This window comes from Urocampus carinirostris, chromosome 2, assembly GCF_059441175.1.
Source record: "Urocampus carinirostris isolate Australia breed hairy pipefish chromosome 2, RoL_Ucar_1.0, whole genome shotgun sequence".
NCBI classification, from domain to species: Eukaryota; Metazoa; Chordata; class Actinopteri; order Syngnathiformes; family Syngnathidae; genus Urocampus; species Urocampus carinirostris.
The window spans coordinates 36646351-36669163 of record NC_142350.1 but is presented as its reverse complement, the minus strand read 5'-3'; the positions used below and the strand labels follow the sequence as shown (position 1 = coordinate 36669163).

Below are 22813 nucleotides of genomic sequence, written 5' to 3'. Positions count from 1 at the left end.
TCATTTTAAGTTGCCAGTATATAATCAAATGATCGTCCCATAAATGAATGAAGTAAAGAGAAGGGAAAGCTGAAACAACAATATTTTCTCACGTTTGAAGTACCACTAATATTATATATTCATGTGTATCGTCAAGATATGAGGACTTTTAGAAAGAGCGTGAGTTTTAATCAGCACATTTAAAGGAACAGTGTGTATTTTTTTACAACTCCTTGTGGTAAAATAAATGAAATTCATTTAAAATTGTATGGTGATTAAATAAGTAAGGAGACAGTTATAATGGTATTTTATAAATGTGTAATATTTAAGACCACTCAGGGTTCAAGAAATCAGCAATTATTTTCCATAATATGAGCCTCACTTCGGATTGTCAGCCATCTTTCTGCTAATGATACCCAAAAACTTAAAAAATGTTGGGCAAAAAATGAGAAGAAATAATGCTGTGGCTTGGTCACTTTGAGTCTCCGTAGTTTGTATTCTTCCTTGTGCTTTTTTAGCACCGATTTTTAGATTCATTACAAAATACAGTGCCATCAACTGGTCAAATAATACACACTGACCTTTTAAGTTTTGGGTTTTACCTTAATTTAGGTTCAGTTACATGTTGTATACTGTGTTAAAATACGAGTGAGTGGTGCTTAATTTCAGTTGCAAAAGTTGAAATCAATTATTAAACGTTACAGCCATCTATTAAAGATTTGCAGAGTAACTTGCTGTACGGAAATATTTTCATACAAATTGTGTCTAAAAATATAGTATATTTAATATGTTATGTATCACAGTTTATATTATAGTAAAATGCTTCAAGAAATCCGTTCCAGTCAAATAAGAATGTAATAGTTTCACCCTACTACTTCTACCACAACTACTACTAATAATAATACATTTTTGGCCAAGTTGACATTTTTCCAAAAATTAGCTTCCCATATAAAATCTGCAAGTTCCAAAGACGACAACAAAAATGACCTAGGCAGTTATGTAATTTGTGTAAGGACATTTGTTTGAAAAAAAAGCTTCTTTCTTATGTTAATACTAGACACAAGATTCGAAAAACTAATGATACAATATGTTGCACTTGTGTTTGAGGATGTATTCTGGGAATTACCCATTCGTCCTCTGCGGACCATGTCTGGAGTCACAGGTCGGAGTTTCCTCTCAGATTTGATTTCCTCCAGGATTCTCTCATGTAGAGTGGGAGGAGGCTGGGTTGGAGGCTTCAGTTTGCGTGCAGAAACCTTGCAACAAATGTAATGAGTGAGAAAAAGATTTTGATAGCATGGGATTTTTTCTGTGTCTCTGAGCCAATAAAATGCATCCGAATACACAAGAGAGTTTGACCTCCGCCTTCTACCATTTGCTGGATATTTTTCAAGCATAATTAGTGCACCAGAATTTTAAAGACAAATGTTTGTAGACTTCAAAGATTTCAAAGACTTCCCTCCGTAAAACAAATGTTAGAACTGCGACAATGTCCTAAAGCCGAAGGTAAATAATTCTGCGTCCTTCTCAATTGCAGTATTTTGTGACATTTTTACGAAAGACCTTTGCTCGCACCTTGCTTTGAAACCATTATTCACAACAAAATAAATGTCAAAATGTACCTCAAAGATCTCAAGTAACTGCGGGATGGAGATGAAAGTTAATTGGGATATTTGTTGATATGGAACACATGCCCTGGCATATTTTATCCTGAGATGAGGTTTGTCACCTTTTTAAAAAATGTGTCTCCTAAATATATGTGGGGCTCTCGTGGGAAAATGAAAAACCGAAATATTTGGTTTCATGGCTCTTTGAGTCAAAGAAGTTCTCAGCCCCAATATTAGAGAATACAGTAGTTTTTTTTCACTCACGGGGTTAAGGGGTGGTCTGGATCTTATAAATTCCAGTATGGCTTCATGAGCACTCTTCTTTAGCCTGGGTGGAATATCTCCATTTACCTGAAACAACATGGTTGCACTGAGCATCAAAAAAGACCCAGCAGAACACTACATTATTATGTGTCTCATATGCATCGGACACATACCATGACTTTGCGCAATTTGTAGCGTTTGGACCTGATATCATCCATTAGCATTTCGTAGGGAGTAAGTTGGAACTCAGTGGGCAGCGGGTTGTACTGACGTTCTTGTACCTTTTTCAGCTTGACCCCGTCTCGAAGGTCTCGCATCACCTGTACCCAGAATCGAGCCTGAAAACAGGTAAAGGCCATTATATGCATGAGCGTTTAAAATATTATTATTTTTCTTTTAGATCACTTTTAGCAAAGTCAAGGCCCAGGGGCCCGGATGTGGCCCATAAGAAGGTTTTGACGGGCTTTCACATGATCTTTTCAATAGAGGCCACTTTTGTTAAAATAGATACTATAGACTACTTGTGGTGCTTGAAAAATAGCAGATAACTGGCTGGAATATACACTACCATTTTAAAGTTTGGGGTCGCTTATAAATGTTCATTCTTAGATTAAAAGCAAAGTTTGAAGGATGCATAAAAGAAAATAATTATTTCCAATCTTTTCAATGTCTCGACTACACATTATATTTATTTTGCAACTCATTGGATTGAGTAAAAGAAAATTGTGCCTTTTTATGGAAAATACACCATTGTCTGGGTGAGCCACACAAATAATCTTATCTTTTCTAATCTACAACATAGTTTGTTCAAACGTTTAGCTGTTAGCTTTGGCATTGCTTTAAGGGTCGACGACCACAGCATTGCCAAATAGCATTGCTCTAGCAGATGACATCTTGGCACTCTCACTAGCTTTAGGGGTCGTTAGCTAAGACAAAAGCACAATATTATCAACCAGCAATAGCGGATTGTTACATTTAATGTTCTTGTTATAGGGAGTTTCTAGTCAGGGTAATTTATCCTTGAGTGGTTGTTGAAAATTCAATATAACAAACAGAGCCATAATAAAATACTAAATTATTTATTTATTTATCACATATTTCTTACGTTTTGAGTAGCTTCAATAAGCTTTACTAGACTACAATCGGCATTTGAAAAGGCTTGTAGTGGAATTTTTGACTTTGACAAGCTTGCTTTTGACAATCTGGATTATACATTGACCTAGTAATTATTTTTCATATGTTTATGTGAAGTTCTTCTTTCTTTGTAAAGGTTTCACTGTTCCCCAAGACGATGCATGTTGATTTGATGGAATACGATAAATGATAAATCTGCATGTTACCCAATCAGCATTTTGCAAGTCATTCAGGTCCTCCCTGGAGTCTTCTGCTGACTCTTCCATTTTTCGAAGATTCTGTTCAGAAAAAAACGATGGGTAGATTAGTGTTTCAGAAATGTACCCATTTTATCCAGATTGAAGAGACCCCAAAGTAAACTTACAAATTCCCCTACAAGTAATGAAAGCATTTTCCTCTTCAAGGAATTGAGGAAATCCAAAGATAAACATTTTTCCACAATATATTGTGTTCAAAACATTGTCGTATGGTTGCAAGTAGACAAATTTGCTGGGTCCATGGTAATTGCGGCGACAATTCATTGTAAAACTGCATGAGGTTATAAATTGCAAAATTAAGAAACATAAAAAAATACAAATGTTCTCAGATAACTTTATTTTCTTTCCAGCAAAAAAAAAAAATCTGCCATTGCCTATCAAGACAAAATACTCTGTCATCTGCTGTATGAGTCAATTTTGCTAATATGCTTATTAACAAACTCAAGGAAATATAATAAAATGAAAGAAATTGTTTTAAAAGAGAAAAAAATGATCAAAAGCCAGACTATCTTGTAATATAGCGACATGGCAGTGTGTGGGAAAACATCAAAGGTAAAAGTGGGATCACATTGGACCACTGTTTATCATGGTACATCTCATGTTTTTTGTTTGTTTACATGCTTTGACTTGCACACTTATAATCGGCACTGGTAAAAAAGAAGCATGCACACTAGCAAATGCATTATCAATCCATCCATCCGTCTCTCCATGCATCCATCTATCAATCTTATCCATCCATATTTGCCATTGAGACAAATTCTCCCATGCAGACTTTTGCTGCAGCTGATGCCAATGAACTAAGAAGAGTAGAGAAAATCTAGATGGGCTGGGAGATAACGCTGCCTTCAAATTACAGAAACAAACAGGGATTAAGGCTAAACAAATCTCTGAGAAAAATATACTGCATTCCCTGTCCATTATTAAATACCCGACTGATCATAACTTGCAGTCCTGCGCTGTCATTATCTGCATCGCGAAGCAACAAGAAAATCCGTAATCATTATTATACTGCGTCCGACCAGCTGCCGTGACAGAAATATAAGATCTGATGTTTCTTATGTAACATACAATATCATGTGTGTTGCTGCATAAAATGGTATGACTGCAGTACAGTGAGTTGTTATTTGCGATCACTGGATTAAAAGCAGCACAGTTCATAGGATCACTATCATTAGAGCCAGTTATTCAAGTCAAGTCATGTCGCATCAATGTGTATAGCTCAGTGGCGGGTGTGCATTTCACACCTAGGCTTTCAGCTTTAAGCCCGAGCTTGACCCGAATTAAGGCCCAGGTCTGGCCTAAAATATCAATCATTAGGTTCAGGTTGGGCCAGGATTCCTTTTCGCTGACTTTTTTGAAAATGAATCATCTGTCATTGTTCTCTCTGCCGCGCGTTTAAAGGTAAGATGCTGATGTGGTTCATGCTCCAATTTTCAAACCGTCAAAATGACGGATAGCCTTCAAATTTGCCTGTCAACTCTTACAAAAATCGTATATCATACTTTATATAACATTATGTTAATTTAATATATATATTACTTGCATTTTTTTTTAACACTAAAAGGCGCTAAAAACACACTGTCCCTTAAGAGGGTTTTTTTTTGTGCCAAGAAAAATAATACAAATCCCCTCATAACCATGAGAAAGGCACAATCAAATTAGTGTATTTTTCATCAGCATATTTATGAAAATATGAATTACAAGTTGACAGGTTGTGAAGTGTTGCATTAAGACACAACAGACAAATGCGCTGCAATAAAGACTGGTCATAGTTATTGTATAAAGACAACTCCCGTTTATGTTGTCACAACACTGCCAGATCATGCGAGGTTGCTATGTGGGGGAGGGAAACTCACAGCTGATGTCTCTTATACTGTATAAGAGACATCAGTTGTTATACACAAAGGCACAGATGTATGCATGTATTACCTAAGAAGTGATGCACATGTGCTTTCAAATGACGTCCTCCCAATGATGTCCGCATCCATGCGTAATCTCTTTGAAATATTGTAAGGGGTTATAAAAGATCATATGAGAATCAGTTGTAATAATTTCTTACAGGTCTCTAACGTGCAGCGCGCAAAGGAATATATTGGTGCTGATGGTTTTGTAGCGTATTATGAACTGACCGATAACGGATAATGGATAATGAATAACGAAGATAGAACAATAACCCTTAAAAACCCCAAAACCCCATGTGAACTAAAATGTATTTGAGAGTAGAAAAGCAAAACTGAACTATTGAGATGAGTTGTTGTGCTGGTTCCATAAAGATTGCACATTTTTAGCTAAACTCTGGAATAGTCTTCCTGATGACGTCAGACAGGCGCCTACTCTGACAGTGTTTAAGTCCAGGCTGAAAACACCTCTGTTCAACAGTGCATACAACTGAATGGGTTCAATCTGCACTCTTCACTTTTACCTTATTATAATTCATTGATTTTATTATGTTTTATCTGTGGTTTTAATGCATTTTAAAAAACACATTTTAAATTTTCAATGTCTTTTCTTCTATTTTTTAACTGTAATTGTGTGTTTTTAACCTGTCTCTTTGCCATTTCTGTAAAGCACTTTAAATTGCCTTGTGTATGAATTGTGCTATACAAACAAACTTGCCTTGCCCTTGCCTTAATTACTGGGGAAAACGTATATTTCTGTTTTCTCATCTACCTGTCTGTCTGTCTGTCTGTCTGTATACCAAAGCATAATCCCCTCGTGGGGGGTGACTTGAGTCAATAAGACACTCACATTCACCAAACATTTATCCAGCTTCACTCTTCCCAGCCTGACACCCAACATTAAGCCCACAGCACAACAAGGGGTGAGTTGCTGTGCCATGCAACTCTTCATCAGCAGAAAGGCCCGACAAGTCAAGTCAAGTCACGTTTATTTGTATAGCCCTTAATCACGAAAAGTCTAAAAGGGCAGCATACACTGGTTTACCCCTTTGCATCATATTCGTCAGTCAGTCTTACCTATTCTTCGCCATTCCCATCCATCCCTTGCACACACTCTTGCATCCATTAAAAAAACGGACCTCACATTTAGAACACGTTTCACTCTATCCATCCAACCATTTGATTGTATGCATACTAACTGATGAGTTTAAAGTTTAGTAGACACTCAAAACAAAGATAGAGGACATCTATGAATTTTAAACTTGCAAGGAGAACAGGGAAGCAAGCTTTCAGATAAGAAAAGCTAACTGATTCTAAAGGACCTCTCCTAAGCTTTTTCTTTTTTTAATTATCTTAGGTTACAAAAGCAGATCCACCCTGTAGGGTATTCTAAACTATTTTGTCAGAAAAGAAGCTAAAATATAACCTAGCATATCACTTACTCTAACAACTTATTGAATTCAATTGTCAACTTAAAGTCAGTTGTAGTTGAATTAGTTCATTCGCATTAACACAATGACTATTATTTTTTTCTTTGAAGTGACATTAGCCCACTTCTGATCAAAAATCAATTATAGACTACTGATGGTGCCTGAAGAATACCGGATTATTTAATACAATGTTCATGGAAAGTGGATTTTTATATCGAGGAAATTTGTCTTTTCTGCCTTTTGAAAAGTAGAGATTATTGACAGAACCGTAAGAAAATATTGCTTTATTTATCTGATCATTTTGGAGTATATTTATTAGCTTATTAGTAGGTTCAATGAGGTTCAATAGACTAAATGGTCATTTGAAAAGTTTTCAACATTTCATCAGTCCGCCTCTCGCCTTGTAGCTATATTTTTTATTTGGCCCTTCCATTCGTTTGACTTTTACACCCCAGACTTACAGTAGTACAACCCTCTTAGTGGCGTTCATTCGTTGTGTTTTCTTTCCCTATGTTTTCCTCCCACCGTTAATAAGACTCTGCTCTTTTCAAGGGTTATGTAAGCGGCCAAATTCCCTCCATTCATTCACATAGATGATGCACACTGAAAGGGCAGTTATAGAAGCACATAGCCGGGTGAAACCCTGAGGTGGTGACACACATGCAGAGATGTGTGCACTTACACACATTGTGCAACGCTACCCCAATATTCCAACCTTTGCTGCACAAAAAGCAAAACTTTCACAGGATGACAACATTTAAAAAAGAATTGTGTTTGTGACAACCATCTTATAGAGGGGTGAAAAAACATTTTGGTTGAATCTATCTGCAACCTCAGTGGAACTGTTTAAATCTAGGCTTAAAACACACTTTTATGCTATAGCATATAAATAACCTATATTTTATGTTGACAATATCTGTGTATTATTTGTTATTGCAACATACGTTGCAGCCTGGCCATCCTGGAAGTGGGATTACCACATGTGCAGTCCCTTCTCAAGGTTTCTTCATTTTCCTCATGTTCAGGTTTTTGAGTTTTTCCTTGCCTTCATGTAGGTTTTAGATCAAGGGATGGTGTAATAATAGTCTGTGGTTTGCAATAATCTGTGGTCTGTGCAGCTTTTTGAGACTCATTGTGATTAGGGGCTATACAAATAAACATGACTTGACTTGACTTAAAACAAATTGGTTAAAGGGCTGGGCTTGGAGGAAAATAATAATTGATTTGATTTTTGTTGTATCTATCGATACAGTTTGTGATCCAATACCTCGGCAATACATGGGGAAATAATATAATGTAGGCATGTCCAAAATTTTTTGTACAGTCTCTGCTATTTAAAACAGACCTTAATTATTTTGGGCATTTTTTTGGTAAACATTCCATTCATGCAAAAATACTGTACTAAACCGCAAAAAAATCGAGATAATTCTTTTAATAATAGCAGCAAAAAATAAACATACAAACATCTATATGTGCAATTTGTTTTGTCAACAAATAAAATACTGTCTTAAATCATTTTTGAACCCTCAAAATTAAAGAGAAGTAATTAATTATGTCCCTTTTTAAGCATTAAATTTGAGAATATGCATATAAAAACTCAAAATGTAATACAGCTAGCTTAAAAATGTTTATTTTTTCCCATTCAATTTGAGAAATAAGCACTTAAAAGCTTTGGATTCAGCTTGCGGGTTTTGGGCAAATGTTTATGCAATTTATTAATGTATTGTGCAGCTGTTTTTAGTGCAAATATTTGGTCATTTTCTTTTAAATATCTCTATAAATAAAATAAATATTAAAAAACTAGCATGTAAAGAAAAATGTAACCAGCTACTTGAATGTTGGGAACTCTGGGGACAAAAGTGGCACCAAAACAACTCGTTTTATTAGTAGCACTTTTTAAAAATACATGAAACATAAACATTTGTTGGGTTGGATCTAAAGGCTAAACAAGCCGTATGTGGCCTGTGGGCTGTAGTTTGCACACCATTGATCTAATGGTAACAAAGGGAAAGGGTCAAAGTCATTGAAGACTTAATCCTAGCCACTATTTTTGACCGTTGATTATTTTTTGCATAGAAAGCTGTAAATACTTTGAATTGGTTCACTGCTATCAAGTCGAATAGAAATTGTTGGAAAAAAATATAAAATATATATCTTTGTTATTAAAACGTACAAATGTTCAATATAAATAGAAATATGATGTAGCAATTCCATTTCACAACACAAACCAAATTCATAATGGTGCCGGTCACGAGTGAGTGAGTCTGCAATTTTGTTTAAGCGTCAGCATGTCAGATACTGTCATTTATGTAGGACATCGTGTTACTTTGTCTTTGTCACGGCCCATTTTGGCCCTTCAGCTGGTGAACACGGCTTATCAAAATAGTTCTACACTGTTTCCCCTGATTTTTCAGACCATTTGCTTCACTGCCAGTCACCTGTATTAAATCTTTTTACCAGTCCACGAAGGGTGACATTTATAAATTCAGTTTTTAATGTGGCGACGTTTTCGATCGGTGCACACAAGAAAGAGAGGGGTTAAAGGGACAGTATGCAATAAATCACCATAAGATGTCACTGTATTATCGAATGGAACCATTTGGCATTTGAATAACTTGCATTACGGAGACCCAGAACGATGACACTTTGCAAAAATAGTTTGCTTACAAAATAAATTGCGCAAGCAAAACTGCATTTCGACAAGCAACAGGACATAAACCTGAATCCACTGCGAGCGTCAATAAAAGGTTGAGCAAGCTTGATCAACCGGCAGTCAAGTGGCTAAATTGAGCGGCTAGCAGGAAAAGTTACATAGGCCAGTAAAAGTATGCTCAAAGGGGCATTGTGTATATTTAGCGCATGCTAGTGTTAAAATACTTCATTCATTTAAAAAAAAAAAAAAACAATATTGATTAGAATAATATGCAAAAATACATGAACTATGAAATAAAAGTGCATTTTTTAAAATACCCATAAATCGAAAAATTTGTACTTACAATATTTCACATACCATGAGGCTCACCTAGAGGGAGTTGACATGATTGTCGGCCATCTTGTTGCTACAGGTACCCATTAAAAATCAAAAACCTTGTTAAAGGCTAGGCAAGAAAAATGAGAAGAAAAATTGTGTGGTGTGATCACTTTTAAGTCTCAGCAGTTTTTATTCTTCCTTGGGCTTTGCACCAGTTTTCGCTTGCACTAAACAATACAGCGACATCTAGTGGCTGAATATTACACAATGCCCTTTCTAAGTAAACAAGAAAATGTCAAGCTGTGCAACCCTGAATCAAGAGAGACAGTGATATTAATTTGCAAGACCAGCCTTAGAAGGTGAGCAACACCTAAAGTCTCAGCAAGCTAACAATAACAAGTTGCTAGGTAGGAGCAACAAGATGCAGGTAGGGTTGCCAACTGTTTCTTGAAAAAACAAATCGCTCTGTATTTAGAGGTTAAAATAAACGTTACGTGTTGCGATGTCAAGGAACGCACTTTGCCCCGTAATACAGTAAGCATTCAAAAAAAATCACCATAATGTTGATGACTCGAAGGACAACGGTGCTCTTTACGTGACAATTTACAGTAACGTTCCAACGAGCGGCCTACTAGTTGCCAATGAACAGATATCTCTTCTACCATGTGTATGAGGCTGCAGAGTCCGTAGCAATCAGAGAATTACAAATATGTGTTAGACAACCTTTATTGGTGGACAGTTACATTGGCATTCTTCTTACTAGCTCTGCATATTAGGCGAGAAGCAGTGTGTTTGGGCATGTATCTAAAAGGATAATAAAGTGACACAGCATGCCAGATATTTACATGGTATGTAAAGAATATTTTTTCATCGTCCCCTGCAAAGGTTATTGGGCAATGAATGTCAGCTTTGTAAGATAAAATAGTAGTCTACAATCGATTGAATATACTGTATGTTAGATAATACATAAAAGTAAATCATTGGTGAGTGAGACAGCTTTAGTTTACTAGAAATTCTGACAGATATGCATACATTTTACACTACTGACATACTTCAAATGTGATATAAAGTAAAAATAAATGTAACAAAGCTTTTCGCTAGAAACCAAGACCATGTCTGCTATAAAGCATGATAGGAGCTAAAACTCAAGAAATATACATTGAAACAATCTGCAAATACTATGTTTTTTAAGATATTCATTTAGATAATTTAACATGGTATTTAACAGTAGGGATGTATGTATGACAACACATGTTTTTCAGACTGATACAAATACGCAAATCTTGAATTCAGATTCCAATACCAGATACCAATTCTACAATTTTCCTTCAACTTGCAAAAACAGTATTACATTTGAATGCATATACATCCTGCTTTTTTGTCAATATTGCATTCAAATAATGCCAATTAATACAAATCTAATTGTTAAATGGTCATTTGAGCGCAGTCAGGACATTATTATACTAGTTAAGTAAGTGGCTTGTTCTTAATCTAGACGAGGTAAAAAAAACCCTCATTACAAAATTCAAGAGGCATGACTATGTGTATGGAGCGTTAAGTCAGAGCATGAACTCAGCATGCATTTTGATGAGCCTATTCATTCATTTATGTACAGGCATTACTAAAGAAGTATCAGCTGACATTCTGAAATGCTGTCCACATTTCCATCAGCCCCTTTAATTTGAAAGCCAATTACATGCTACGGTTTCAGTTCTTCTTTGATGTTAAGCTTTGAACTGAACGGAAGGCACACTGCATCCAAGTGAACGTTTTTGTCATCATTGGCAATGGATTTGTTAGGAATACATTAACTACAATAATCATAATTTGACGTTTATAGCTCCTTTATTTGCCAGTCATTGCTTTGTGACTGGAAATGAGTGTCTGTCTCTACAGTATGTTTACCGTGGTGGATCACCAACCATTCCAGGGGATCCAACGCACCCAGATACAAAATGGAAGACTTGATGTAGAACAAACAGTAGCTGTGCCAAACAAAAGCTCTGCATCAGGAGTGTCTAACGTCATTTTGGCAGAGGTGCACTTTGTACTGTCTATTGGAGAGCCGCTATACAGCATACAGTAGATGCCTTTTATACGGCATCTACCAGGACTGCTATAGTGCACTGTCGGACATACCTCACAATACCAAATTGACATCAGCACACGGCAGGCTTTCTGAATGCTGCATTTATGAAAATACAGATAAGAGGCCTGTACCACGCGCAGTCGTGGATTTACAAAGCGCTTGCTGTCCCAAGCACCCATGAGGAATGTACTGAAAGCCTCCATTACTAAATCTAATGCCTCACTAACTCTTTCACAGTAAAAAGAAAGGTCATTAATCAGACTGTTGTGAAGGGCGCGGGACATCTTCATAATCATGAAACTAAAGACTCACCTCTTTGGCACTCTTGATCTTGTCCAAGAAAGTTCGCAATTCCCGGGTCTCTGTGTACAAAGCCCGGCAAACTGCCTGGTAGTGACTCGGAGCGTCTGACTGATTAGGTAGATGATCCGAGCACAACTACCAAAAGTCATCAAAAAAAAGATATTCTCAAATAGATTTCAACATTCTTAATGTAATAACTACAGCAGCCATATGTACGTACTCTACCTTCAGGATACTTCTGTAGCCATGAACGCCAGAAATGTTGACTGGTTCGTCATCGGCCTCGTCCTCTTCCTCAGTTGCCTCGTAGCCTTCATCGGGGCAGGCGTCCCTTTCGGCTTCCGCTATGTTGGTCATCATGTCAATAAGCTGCTCAAGTGGAGGACTCAGCTCCCTTTCTTCGTTCTCCTTTAAGCCATAGTCCAGTGCTTTGTAGATCATGATTCCCAGAGACTCTATCACCTTCAAGTTGGACGAGATCCACTAAACACATCATTTTTGGAGCATGTCACTAGATTCCATTCATATAACATCTATTCATACATACATACTGTATATACATTAACATATTCATGTTGCAGTCAGCTTTCAGTTTTGTTCAAACTTGACTCTATTTTAGTGTCTGTCTGAGCTGAGAGTGAAGTTGGCTTATTAAGTTACTAAAACCCGACATTTGTGATTTCCTCCAAATTAGGTTAGTATACTGAGTGCATATTTTAATTCGGTTGATTAAAAGACAAAATTATCTATTTCTAAAAACTCAAATGTACATAAATTGAAGGCAATTGCCATTCACTGGCACTGAGCTTTAATTTTAGATCACAGACAGTTGCACTTAGACCTGCATACAGTTTCATTACTGTACAATGGTGTAGAGAACTTTGCAACTTATGACATCGGCTCCTACCCCCTTTTCTCTCCTTGCCCACTGGATTCCATAGGACACGAAAAGGACAGAAATTTAATAAAGGAATACTTTAAGGGCCGGTCCGACAAAATGATGTCAAAACATTTGCCTTCAGAATTGTGTCTAGTTATTGAATTTTAAGTGAATGTTCAAACCCGATCAGTTCCTCTGATAATCCATTCTCTGCTTTGTTTAACCTCTGTAGGGTTGCAGGGGTGCTGTAGCCCATCCAAGCCATCTTCAGGCAGTGGGCATGGGATACCCTAAGCTACTTGCCAGCCAGTCACAGGGCTCACGGAGACATAAAACCATTAACAGGCCCATTTATACATAGAGACAATCAATCAACCAATCAACAACCTTTAACCTGCAATGCATGTGTTTGGAATGTGGAAGGAAACCCGAGTGCCCGAAAAAAACCTGATTGCCCACGTAGGCAGGGGTAGAACATACAAACTCCGCACAATAAAGTTAGTAACTGCATTTTAACCTGGGATCTCTGAATTATTGAGCTGATGTGCTAACCACTCAGCCCCCCACCTTTGAAATGATCTGCATTTATATAGCGCTTTTCAAGTCAAGACTTCCCAAAGTGCTTTACAGGGTGCTTCACATTTCCCAATAGCGGCCGTGCAGCCATGTGAGACGCTAACCTGCTTATTGGGAGCATTAGGGGATCAGTGTCTTAGCCAAGGACACTTCGACATGTAACACGGAGGAGCCGGGATTCAAACTGCAATCTCTTGATACCAAGACCAGCGCTATACCTACTGAGCAACTGCCGCCCTCTTATTTGATCATATTACCTTTATTGATCAAAGTTGCCTGATCTAATTCAATGTACCGTATTTTCCGCACTATAAGGCGCACCGGGTTATAGGGCGCACCCCAAGAAAATAGTTTTTGGTCCTATATCTTCCATACATAAGGCGCTACAATGGGAACGTCGACAAAACAGTCAGATAGTTCAGTCAAACTTATTACCCCCTTAACATTCCGAAAGCTTGCAAAGAAGTAAATACGTGTCTCAGACATATACGGAAACAGTGTCTGTACGATGTCACTCAAATGCATTGTTCCAAATATCATTCGGAAGGTTAAAGTCTTGGGATTCAAGAAATGCCAACCACTCCTTAGTTTCTATTTTCTTTTTCGCTCGCAACTTTAGTGTGCATATGACAATAAAGACTTGGAATTGAGTTTAATTTAAAAATAGACTCATCACAGAAACATCGAGATCAGTCTGAAACAAGATACTGGGAAAATATATAGCCGGAGTAGCTCACCGAAATCGTTGCGTTCAATAATAATGTGCAACCATGGCCCTCTTATATCCGTGAGTGTAGTAAATCCAGTAGAGTAAAATATTTACAAATACAGAATAATAAAACGTGTTTCTCTATGCCGTAGTTCAAGCAAACTTGCTATTCACATTAATCTTTTTCGGCCAATTGCAGACTTTGTTTTTCCCCTTTAGCCTATGCGAGCCTGTAAATGATAAAAAGGATCCGCCCCCTTTACCTCCGAATAAGTTTAGCCAATAGTGATCGATTCAAATGATGATTGACACATTGGCTGGGAAATGAAACGCCGGCATATGTATCCCAGCATACACCGCTGACCACATCTCCTACAAGGAAAAATCTAGTCAGCGGCTGCTTTGTTGCGACACCTTGCGACTTAATATTGATCCATATATAAGGCGCACTGTATTATAAGGCGCATGGTCAGCTTTTGAAAAAAATAATGGCTTTTAGGTGCGCCTTATAGTGCGGAAAATACGGTAAATGAACTTTATGTTGGACCACTTCTCCCTTTTTTCTGCCAGGGTCGGGCCCTCTGAGGCAACATTGTTCTCCTCAGCCTACAGCCATTCGTGATGCCAACGCTGAGCCCCCCAAAAACAATTGTTTCCGACAATCCACTTCACCCACAAGAACCTTCACTTAGCGTTGTTTAAAATTAAGCTTTATGGTTCTTTTCTCATTTTAACCATCTTTGCATTTAGTATGTTTGAATATTCTTCACGGGCGTTAATCCCAGCCTTTTGTAGGCAAAGAAGGGCGGTTCCTTCACTTGCGCCTACTTTAGAATTGATTGTTATTTATGAAGAGAAACAGGTGTGGGACGTGCTTGCGCACTGTTTTATAAATCAGAAAGTTTTTGTTCACACACACTTCCAGTGTTTTCTCTGTTCTACCTTTAGTTGTCTTCCTACAGTTTTATAAATGAGGCCCCTGGCACCCAACAACTACATAAATGGAAGAGGAAATGTTAAAAATATTTATGAAGATATGAACTAAATCGTACAAACACATTGATGCACCCCAAAATAAAAAGGGGGCAAACTGGGTAAAGGATGAAGAAGTGCAACCAAAGACAATTTGAGGCTACTGCGGTTTTAGCATTATTAAAAGAGCAATAACATCAGATGGACTTCAATTTCAGGATTTTTGTCACTCGGAGGAAGTAAACCGAAATGGCTGAGCAATTATTTTGCTTCATTGCCTCTGTCCTACAAGAGCTCCACAGCCTCATTTCAACTGCTCATTTGTGGATCCAATTTAGAAACAAAAACACTGTATTTAGCTTCATTTACAAAAACCTTGCCTTGGCTCATATAATTTTAAAAAGCAGCCTTGAAGGTTGTAACCGTAAAAGCACTGTTCATCTGTATCTGTATTATGAAAAGAAATGCAAGATCAGAGAAGTGATTTTTTTCCTTTTTTTCCCTTAATTGTAAGGCTGCAGCAATTATGTGAATACAAGCAGCAGCGGTATTAGCGAGTAAAGTAATTTTTGTGGTCATATTTGGACAACAGAACTTTGAAGTCACACAAAAAAAAATATCAAGTACAGTCACACTTCTACATACAAGATTAATTTGTTCACGGATTGTGCTGGTATCTGGAAATGCTTGTATCTTGAACTAATTTTTTTGTTTTTATTTTGTATAAATAACTGAAAATCAAGTAATCTGTTTCTGCTTCCCAAATTCTTCCAAGGTAACCCTGAATAGGTACAAAACACACCCTTTTAATCACTAAAAACACATTCAAATATCAATTGAACATGAAAATACAAAATAAGATGATATTAACAAAATAAAATGTAAGTGTATTATGAGCACTAACCATGGAGGAAGTAGGCGGTTCCTAACGAAACGGAAAATTACGCGTGGGTTGTAAGGAGTGAGGGAGCACGAGAGACTGTTAACGATTTTTAAGCAATAACTATACACTTAAAACTAAAGTTGCTGAGCCTTTAGACCAGGGGTCGGGAACCTATGGCTCGCGAGCCATATATGGCTCTTTCTATGAATATCTATGGCTCAGAGACAAATTTGATTGCATGCAAAATATCTCTATCTTGTTCGAAACTTGAGTTATTCATCCTATTCAGGTTCACGCAAATCCAATCCAAAGCTAAGTGGCCAATGTTACTTCGCAGTATATATAGGGCACGTTTTTCACTACAATTTACAGTCAAGGTGTCACACAAAAAAGGGGGGAAAAAACTCGTTTTGGCTGTACAACGCTAAAGAATCCTTTATATAAAAGTTCACTATATAATCTGTGTTCAGTGTTCAGATACCTTATGATGAATCCACAGAACACACTGTAAATACGCCAAAACACCGGAAGAGAACTTAGTCTTTTGATTGGGTGAGTGGGAGGGATGGGTGGAGCCATGCAAAAAGCGCAAGCACTCCCTCCCATCTCTCGCCCTACGCCGTCTGCGCCAAAAGTGAGCTCATCAGGCTCCCTATTTGCAGAATGTTGTGACGTTTTTACACAATAACTGCTTGCAACTGGTTTTGAAACCAATATGTATGAAAAAAAAGGGTCAAAAGGAGTTTAACCGATCTTGAGTAATTGCAAGAAAGAGACAAGTTTAAAGTGGTATGTTTGTTGATTTTGGGACAGGGGCTCTGGCATTATTCTCTTTTCATATTTTTTATCAAATCATCAAAAATAAATGTGCTGAAGACTGAGCTTTTGTCTGGGGTGCGGGTTTAGCAATTTTGTAAATTTGTCTCATAATATATGGTGTGGCTCTTTCCCAAAATAAATATATATAATATATTTTTTGCTTTTATGGCTCTTTGAGTCAAAAAGGTTCCCGACCCCTGCTTTAGACAAACGTACACACAAGCTCAATTGTTTATTTTCTTTTATTTATTTTAATGAAGCAAAGCCTAAACTCTTCTGCGGCTTTGTTATCTGCACTTTCTGTAACCCCATGTAACTAAAAGCCACAAGTAGAAGATGTAACGCAATTTAACAAAAAACACCCGTTCGAAAAAGATCTAGTACAGTGGGACCTCGCTACTTCGCGGTTCGACGTTCGCGGCTTCAGAGCTTCTCGGTCTGTAATGGTTAAAAAAAATAAAAAATAAAAAATTCTCGGCGGAGGTCACTCCCGGGCCGGACGCGGCGTCACCTTAATAAGGATAAGCGGTGCAGATAATGAGATGAGATCTTTTTTTTTTCTTTTTGAAGGGTCGTCACTACTTCGCAGATTTTCACTTTTTGCGGGTGGTTTTGTTCCCCATTAACTGGGTCTAAATAAATAATAATTAAAAAGAAATATATATATATATATATATATATATATATATATATATATATATATATATATATATATATATATATATATATATATATATATATATATATATATATATATATATAAAATTTTAAAAAAAGAAATTTTTATTTGAAGGTGCGCCGCTACTTCGCGGATTCTCACTTATCGCGGATGGTTTTGGGCCCCATTAACCGCGATAACTGAGGTCTTACTGTATCTCAAATCGTGAGTAACTCGTATGAAGAGGTTTCACTGTATGGATAGTGACCAAAGACACTGAAATTGGCAGTAATTTCAAACGTCATTGTGCATCAGATTTCATTACACATACGCTCAATACGCGTGTTTTGAGATTGATCGATGGTTAGTACATACTGGACTGTCTCAGAAAATTAGAATATTGTGATAAAGTTCTTTATTTTCTGTAATGCAATTAAAAAAACAAAAATGTCATACATTCTGGATTCATTACACATTAACTGAACTATTTCAAGCCTTCTATTATTTGGGGCGGCAGTAGCTCAGGAGGTAGAGCGATCGTTTTGGGATTAAGGGATCCCAGTTCGAATCCCGGCTTGTCCGTGTTACATGTCGCAGTGTCCTTGGGTAAGACATTGAACCCCCAATTACCCCCAATAAGCAGGTTAGCGCCTTACATGGCTGCACAGATCACGACCGCTATTGGGAAATGTGAAGCACAATGTAAAGCGCTTTGGGAAGTCATTGACTTGAAAAGCGCTATATAAATGCAGATCATTTCATTTCATTTCATTTGAATATTGCTGATTTTGGCTTACAGCTGAAAAAAACTCAAAAATCCTATCTCAAAATATTAGAATACTTCCTCAGACCAAGTAAAAAAAATAAACATTTGAAAAATGTCCATTGATGCACTCAGTACTTGGTTGGGAATCCTTTTGCACGGATTACTGCATCAATCCGGCGTGGCATGGAGGCAATCAGCCTGTGGCATTGCTGAGGTGTTATTGATGCCCAGGATGCTTCGATAGCGGCCTTCAGCTCATTTGCATTTGTAGGTCTGGTGTCTTTCATCTTCTTCTTAACTATACCCCACAAATTCTCGATGGGGTTCAGGTCAGGGGAATTAGCAGGCCAATCAAGGACAGTGATGCCATGGTCAGTGCACCAGTTACTGGTGGTTTTGGCACTGTGGGCAGGTGCCAAAACATGCTGGAAAATGAAATCCTCATCTCCATAGAGCTTTTCAGCAGATGGAAGCATGTAGTGCTCTAAAATCTCTTGGTACACAGTTGCATTTACTCTGGACTTGATGAAACACAGTGGACCAACACCAGCAGCTGACATGGCTCCCCAAACCATTGCTGACTGTGGGAACTTCACACTGGATTTCAAGCAACTTGGATTTTGCTCTTCTCCAGCCTTTCTCCAGACTCTGGCGCCTTGACTTCCAAATGAAATGCAAAACTTGCTTTCGTCTGAAAAGAGGACTTTGGACCACTCTGCAACTGTCCAGTGCTTCTTCTCCATAGCCCAAGTCAGACGCTTCTTCCGTTGTCTTGAGTTAAGAAGTGGCTTGACCATGGGAATACGGCTATTGTAGCCCATTTCCCGGACACGTCTGTGAACTGTGGCTTTTGATACCTGGACTCCAGCTTCAGCCCACTGTCTTTGAAGCTCCCTCAAATTCTGGAAGCGGCTCTTCTTCACAATTTTGTTAAGGCTGCGGTCATCTCTCTTGGTTGTGCAGCGTTTCCGGCCACATTTTTCCCTTCCAACAGACTTTTTGTGGATATGCTTTGAAACTGCACTCTGTGAACAGCCTGCTCTTTGAGAAATTTCTTTTTGTGTCTTACCCTCCTGATGGAGGGTATCAATGATGGTCCTCTGGACAGCAGTCAGATCAGCAGTCTTCCCCATACTTGTGATTTAGTTTACTGAACCAAGCTGAGTGTTTTTAAGGCTCAGGAAACCCTCGCAAGGTGTTTCGAGTTAATTAGATGATTCAGGTGATTAGTTGAATAGCCTACTTGTATACTTTTTCATGATATTCTAATATTTTGAGATAGGATTTTTGAGTTTTCTTAAGCTGTAAGCCAAATTCAGCAATATTAAAATAATAAAAGGCTTGAAATAGTTCAGTTGATGAGTAATGAATCCAGAATGTATGACATTTTTGTTTTTTTAATTGCATTACAGAAAATAAAGAACTTTATCACAATATTCTAATTTTCTGAGACAGTCCAGTATAAACGATTGTATGTTCTATTATATTTTACAATCACATGTTACACAGGCAAAATACATTTCCCTGGGCTAGTTGGTAGGTTGGGCACCAAAGATGGATGACGAAATATGTTTCAATATCTTGTTTGTGTAAGATATTTCCAAGGATTTTATTCGTCATGAGACAGAAAGATGAGTACTTACCCCAGGCGGTATCAAAGAAAATTATTTTATGCTGGCGGTCATATGATAGCATGTCTACTTTGTTTTTCGTTGACTGAGAACTCCACTAACCTTATCGAGCTTGTGTGTGCAGATGACCACAAAAGAAAAGGTTAAAGCAAACACATCCTGATTCAGAGTTCTTCAGTTAAAATACAAAAGCAAAGTGCTGTAATTGTCATAGAAACATTCTAAATGCAGTCAAACTGGCAAGTGGATAAAAGGAAAATGGAATTCATCAACATTTGAAGACAACTACTCATAATCACCCATGAGAAAGAAATAACATCATCTGACATTAATCGTGCTTACAATGGTTTTTTTTTTCTCTCCTTGCTTGGTGTTTATAAAATAGAGATACTGTATACTTCAAAACAACTTGGGAGTCATTCACTGTCAAGAACAAAACATCCAATAACCGATGTCCTTTTTGTCATGATCACTGATGTGACTCAGCAGTGCCTGCTCATTTGGCGCCAACCGCCGCGGGTTCTGATTGGCTCCCTGTCACTATTTCAACCCAGTCCTGGTGTCAGTCCATCTGTGAACCTAGGTGTATACTAGGCAAACCTTTTTCCACCCTGACTACCACCTGTCCCGTTTTTGCTCCCGTCTGTCTCCGGCTACGACCTTCTTTGCCCCTGACCGTGTCTGCTCTCCCGTCCCGGCTCACGACCCTTTTTGTCCCCAACTACGTCTACTCTCCCGTTGTGGCTTACGACTCCTTTCCGAACCCGACCACACCTTGCTCTCCCAGTCCCGGCTACCGACCCGTTTTTCCGTCCCTGACACCGCCATCGCTCGCTACGGAAGATCCACTTTCGTGTTTGGATCACAATCTGAGTACAAGAGCGACTTGCTTCCCGCGTGCAGCGACAACCGGACCGTGGGCGCAGCCCTTCCTCTTTCCGTCAATAAAACTTGTGGTAAACGCTACCCAATTGGGTCCTGTTTCCAGTCTGGTCCTGACACTTTTGTCATTTTCAAATTTTAATTCTAGATTGAAACCAATCACAAGAAGGAGTCATGCCATTTTCCCGATGATAACAGTTCCTTTGAAACGTAGCATTCCTGTGCTTTTGGTTCATTTCAACTGATAGTGACAAATACAGCAGGCTTTCCCTACCATAGTTATTGCAGTGTGTTTCAACCATTGTGCCGGGCAACACTAGTGTGCCACGAGACTTTGTCTAGTGTGCCATAGGTAATTGCCCAATTTTATCTTGGCAAAAAAGCATACCGTTGCTCAGTATGTTTTCTTTCTTCCAGTGATCAGCCAAGTTAATGTAACATTCATCCATATCAGTGGGTGACTGCAAATTATTACTATTTATTTTTATACACTATCTACTCGTAAGGTAGTACAGGGAAATATATTAAATAACGTATTTTGTTTGATGAAGTTGTTGGGGTTTTTTTTGGCTGTTTTTGAATATTATTTTCTTATTTTCCCCCCAAAACAGAAAATGTTAGAACATAGTAAAAAAAGGTTGTTCTACAGGCAGATAACTATTTTACTATTTTGTTTTTTTTTTCCCCGAAAATCAAGGTAAAAGTGTAACAACATTTCAAGAAGGTTTGGAATATAGTAAAATTTTAAATAACTTTATAATGATTAACCAAAATGAATAATTTATATTACCTCTTGAGCCAGAGTGACTTAAAATGAAGAGAAACACTTTGTCATGTCAAATTTAGCAACATGATAATTTAAGGTTTAAAATAACATTAAAATGGCACCTGCAATACATTCCTAAACAATTTTAATGGACAGTGTGCATTGTAGTATTTTGATGAATATAGTGTGCATTGGCGGCACAGCGCCTAGGTGGTTAGCGCACAGCCCCACGGTGCGAGGCTCAGTGTTCACGTCCGGCTACCTCAGCCTCCCTGTATAGAGTTTGCATGTTCTCCCTGTGCGTGCGTAAGCTTCCTCTGGGCACTTCTCCCACATTCCAAAAACATGCATGTCAGGTGAATTGGCCGGTCCAAATTGTCCCTAGGTGTGATTGACCAAGTGAGTTGTCTGTCCCTGTGTGCCCTGCAACTGCCTGGCAACCAGTTCAGGGTGTTCCTAACCCACTGCCCGAAGATAGCTGTGATGGGCTCCAGTACCCCCGCGACCCTACTGAGGATAAGCGGTGCAGATAATGGGTGTAGGGATAGTGTGCCCTGCTTTAAAAAAGGTTGGCAAAATCTTTATTGGTAAATCTCTCCTAACTGTGAAAATAGATTTTACACAAATTCTCAAAGAGATTGATTTATTGTTCGTCACACAGCAACAAATTGATTTTCCTGTTCCGCTATTTTGAAAACGTAATAAGGACTCTGAGGACTATTTTAGATAATAGCAAGTAACGTTCTTGTGTAATAATTTAGATAAGTGTGTTTTTACTCACCTCAATCTTTGTGCTCGGGATGTTTTTACCTGCAGAATTTAAAAAAAAGTGTCACACTCAAAGTAAAAAACAACAGATTTATAATACTGCAAGAAACATTCACTGGGGTTCAAACGAGTTAACGCTACACTATGGCTGAGTATGTTTTGGGTTTTACACTTTTTTCATTGTGATTTTATCATGTTCACACTATTTCAAACACATGTATTTGTCCTTTTGGATGTCCATATCTTGTCAAGCTTTGTAATTTGGTATGAAAAACGAAAACAAATTCAGGATCTACCTTACCTTCTTAGACACAACTTCCTGTCTGACTTGTGTAATTTATATTGATTCATGAAATATAAATTTGGTTTCCACAAAAACAAAAACCTGATTCCACCTAAATCTTAATTGTTGCTGCATCATATTTCTTAATGTTTCCATTCATTTAACCTCAAATTCTGAGACATTTGAGAAGAATGTAGTTTAGAATTTAGTGACAACCCACTAGCTCTGGTTCTAAGAAGACCAAACACGTGAATGTGGTCACCACAAAATGAAGAAAAACCTGAAGAA

At 37.9% G+C, this 22813-nt stretch overlaps 1 protein-coding gene across 3 annotated transcripts in view; it reads right to left on the bottom strand.

Moving 5' to 3' along the window:
* The window catches only part of spire1b (spire-type actin nucleation factor 1b), a 41888-nt gene that overhangs the window by 13684 nt on the left and 5391 nt on the right, over positions 1-22813 (bottom strand). For 2 of the 3 annotated variants that reach the window (XM_088326381.1, XM_088326383.1), the window contains exons 2-8: positions 22256-22284; positions 12158-12415; positions 11942-12067; positions 3191-3262; positions 2024-2188; positions 1851-1937; positions 1106-1235 (exon numbers count right to left, since the gene is read on the bottom strand). In XM_088326381.1, the coding sequence (XP_088182507.1) occupies positions 1106-1235; positions 1851-1937; positions 2024-2188; positions 3191-3262; positions 11942-12067; positions 12158-12415; positions 22256-22284 (867 nt within the window). The remainder of the gene's footprint in view (positions 1-1105; positions 1236-1850; positions 1938-2023; positions 2189-3190; positions 3263-11941; positions 12068-12157; positions 12416-22255; positions 22285-22813) is intronic. The other variant, XM_088326382.1, reaches the window with a different exon arrangement.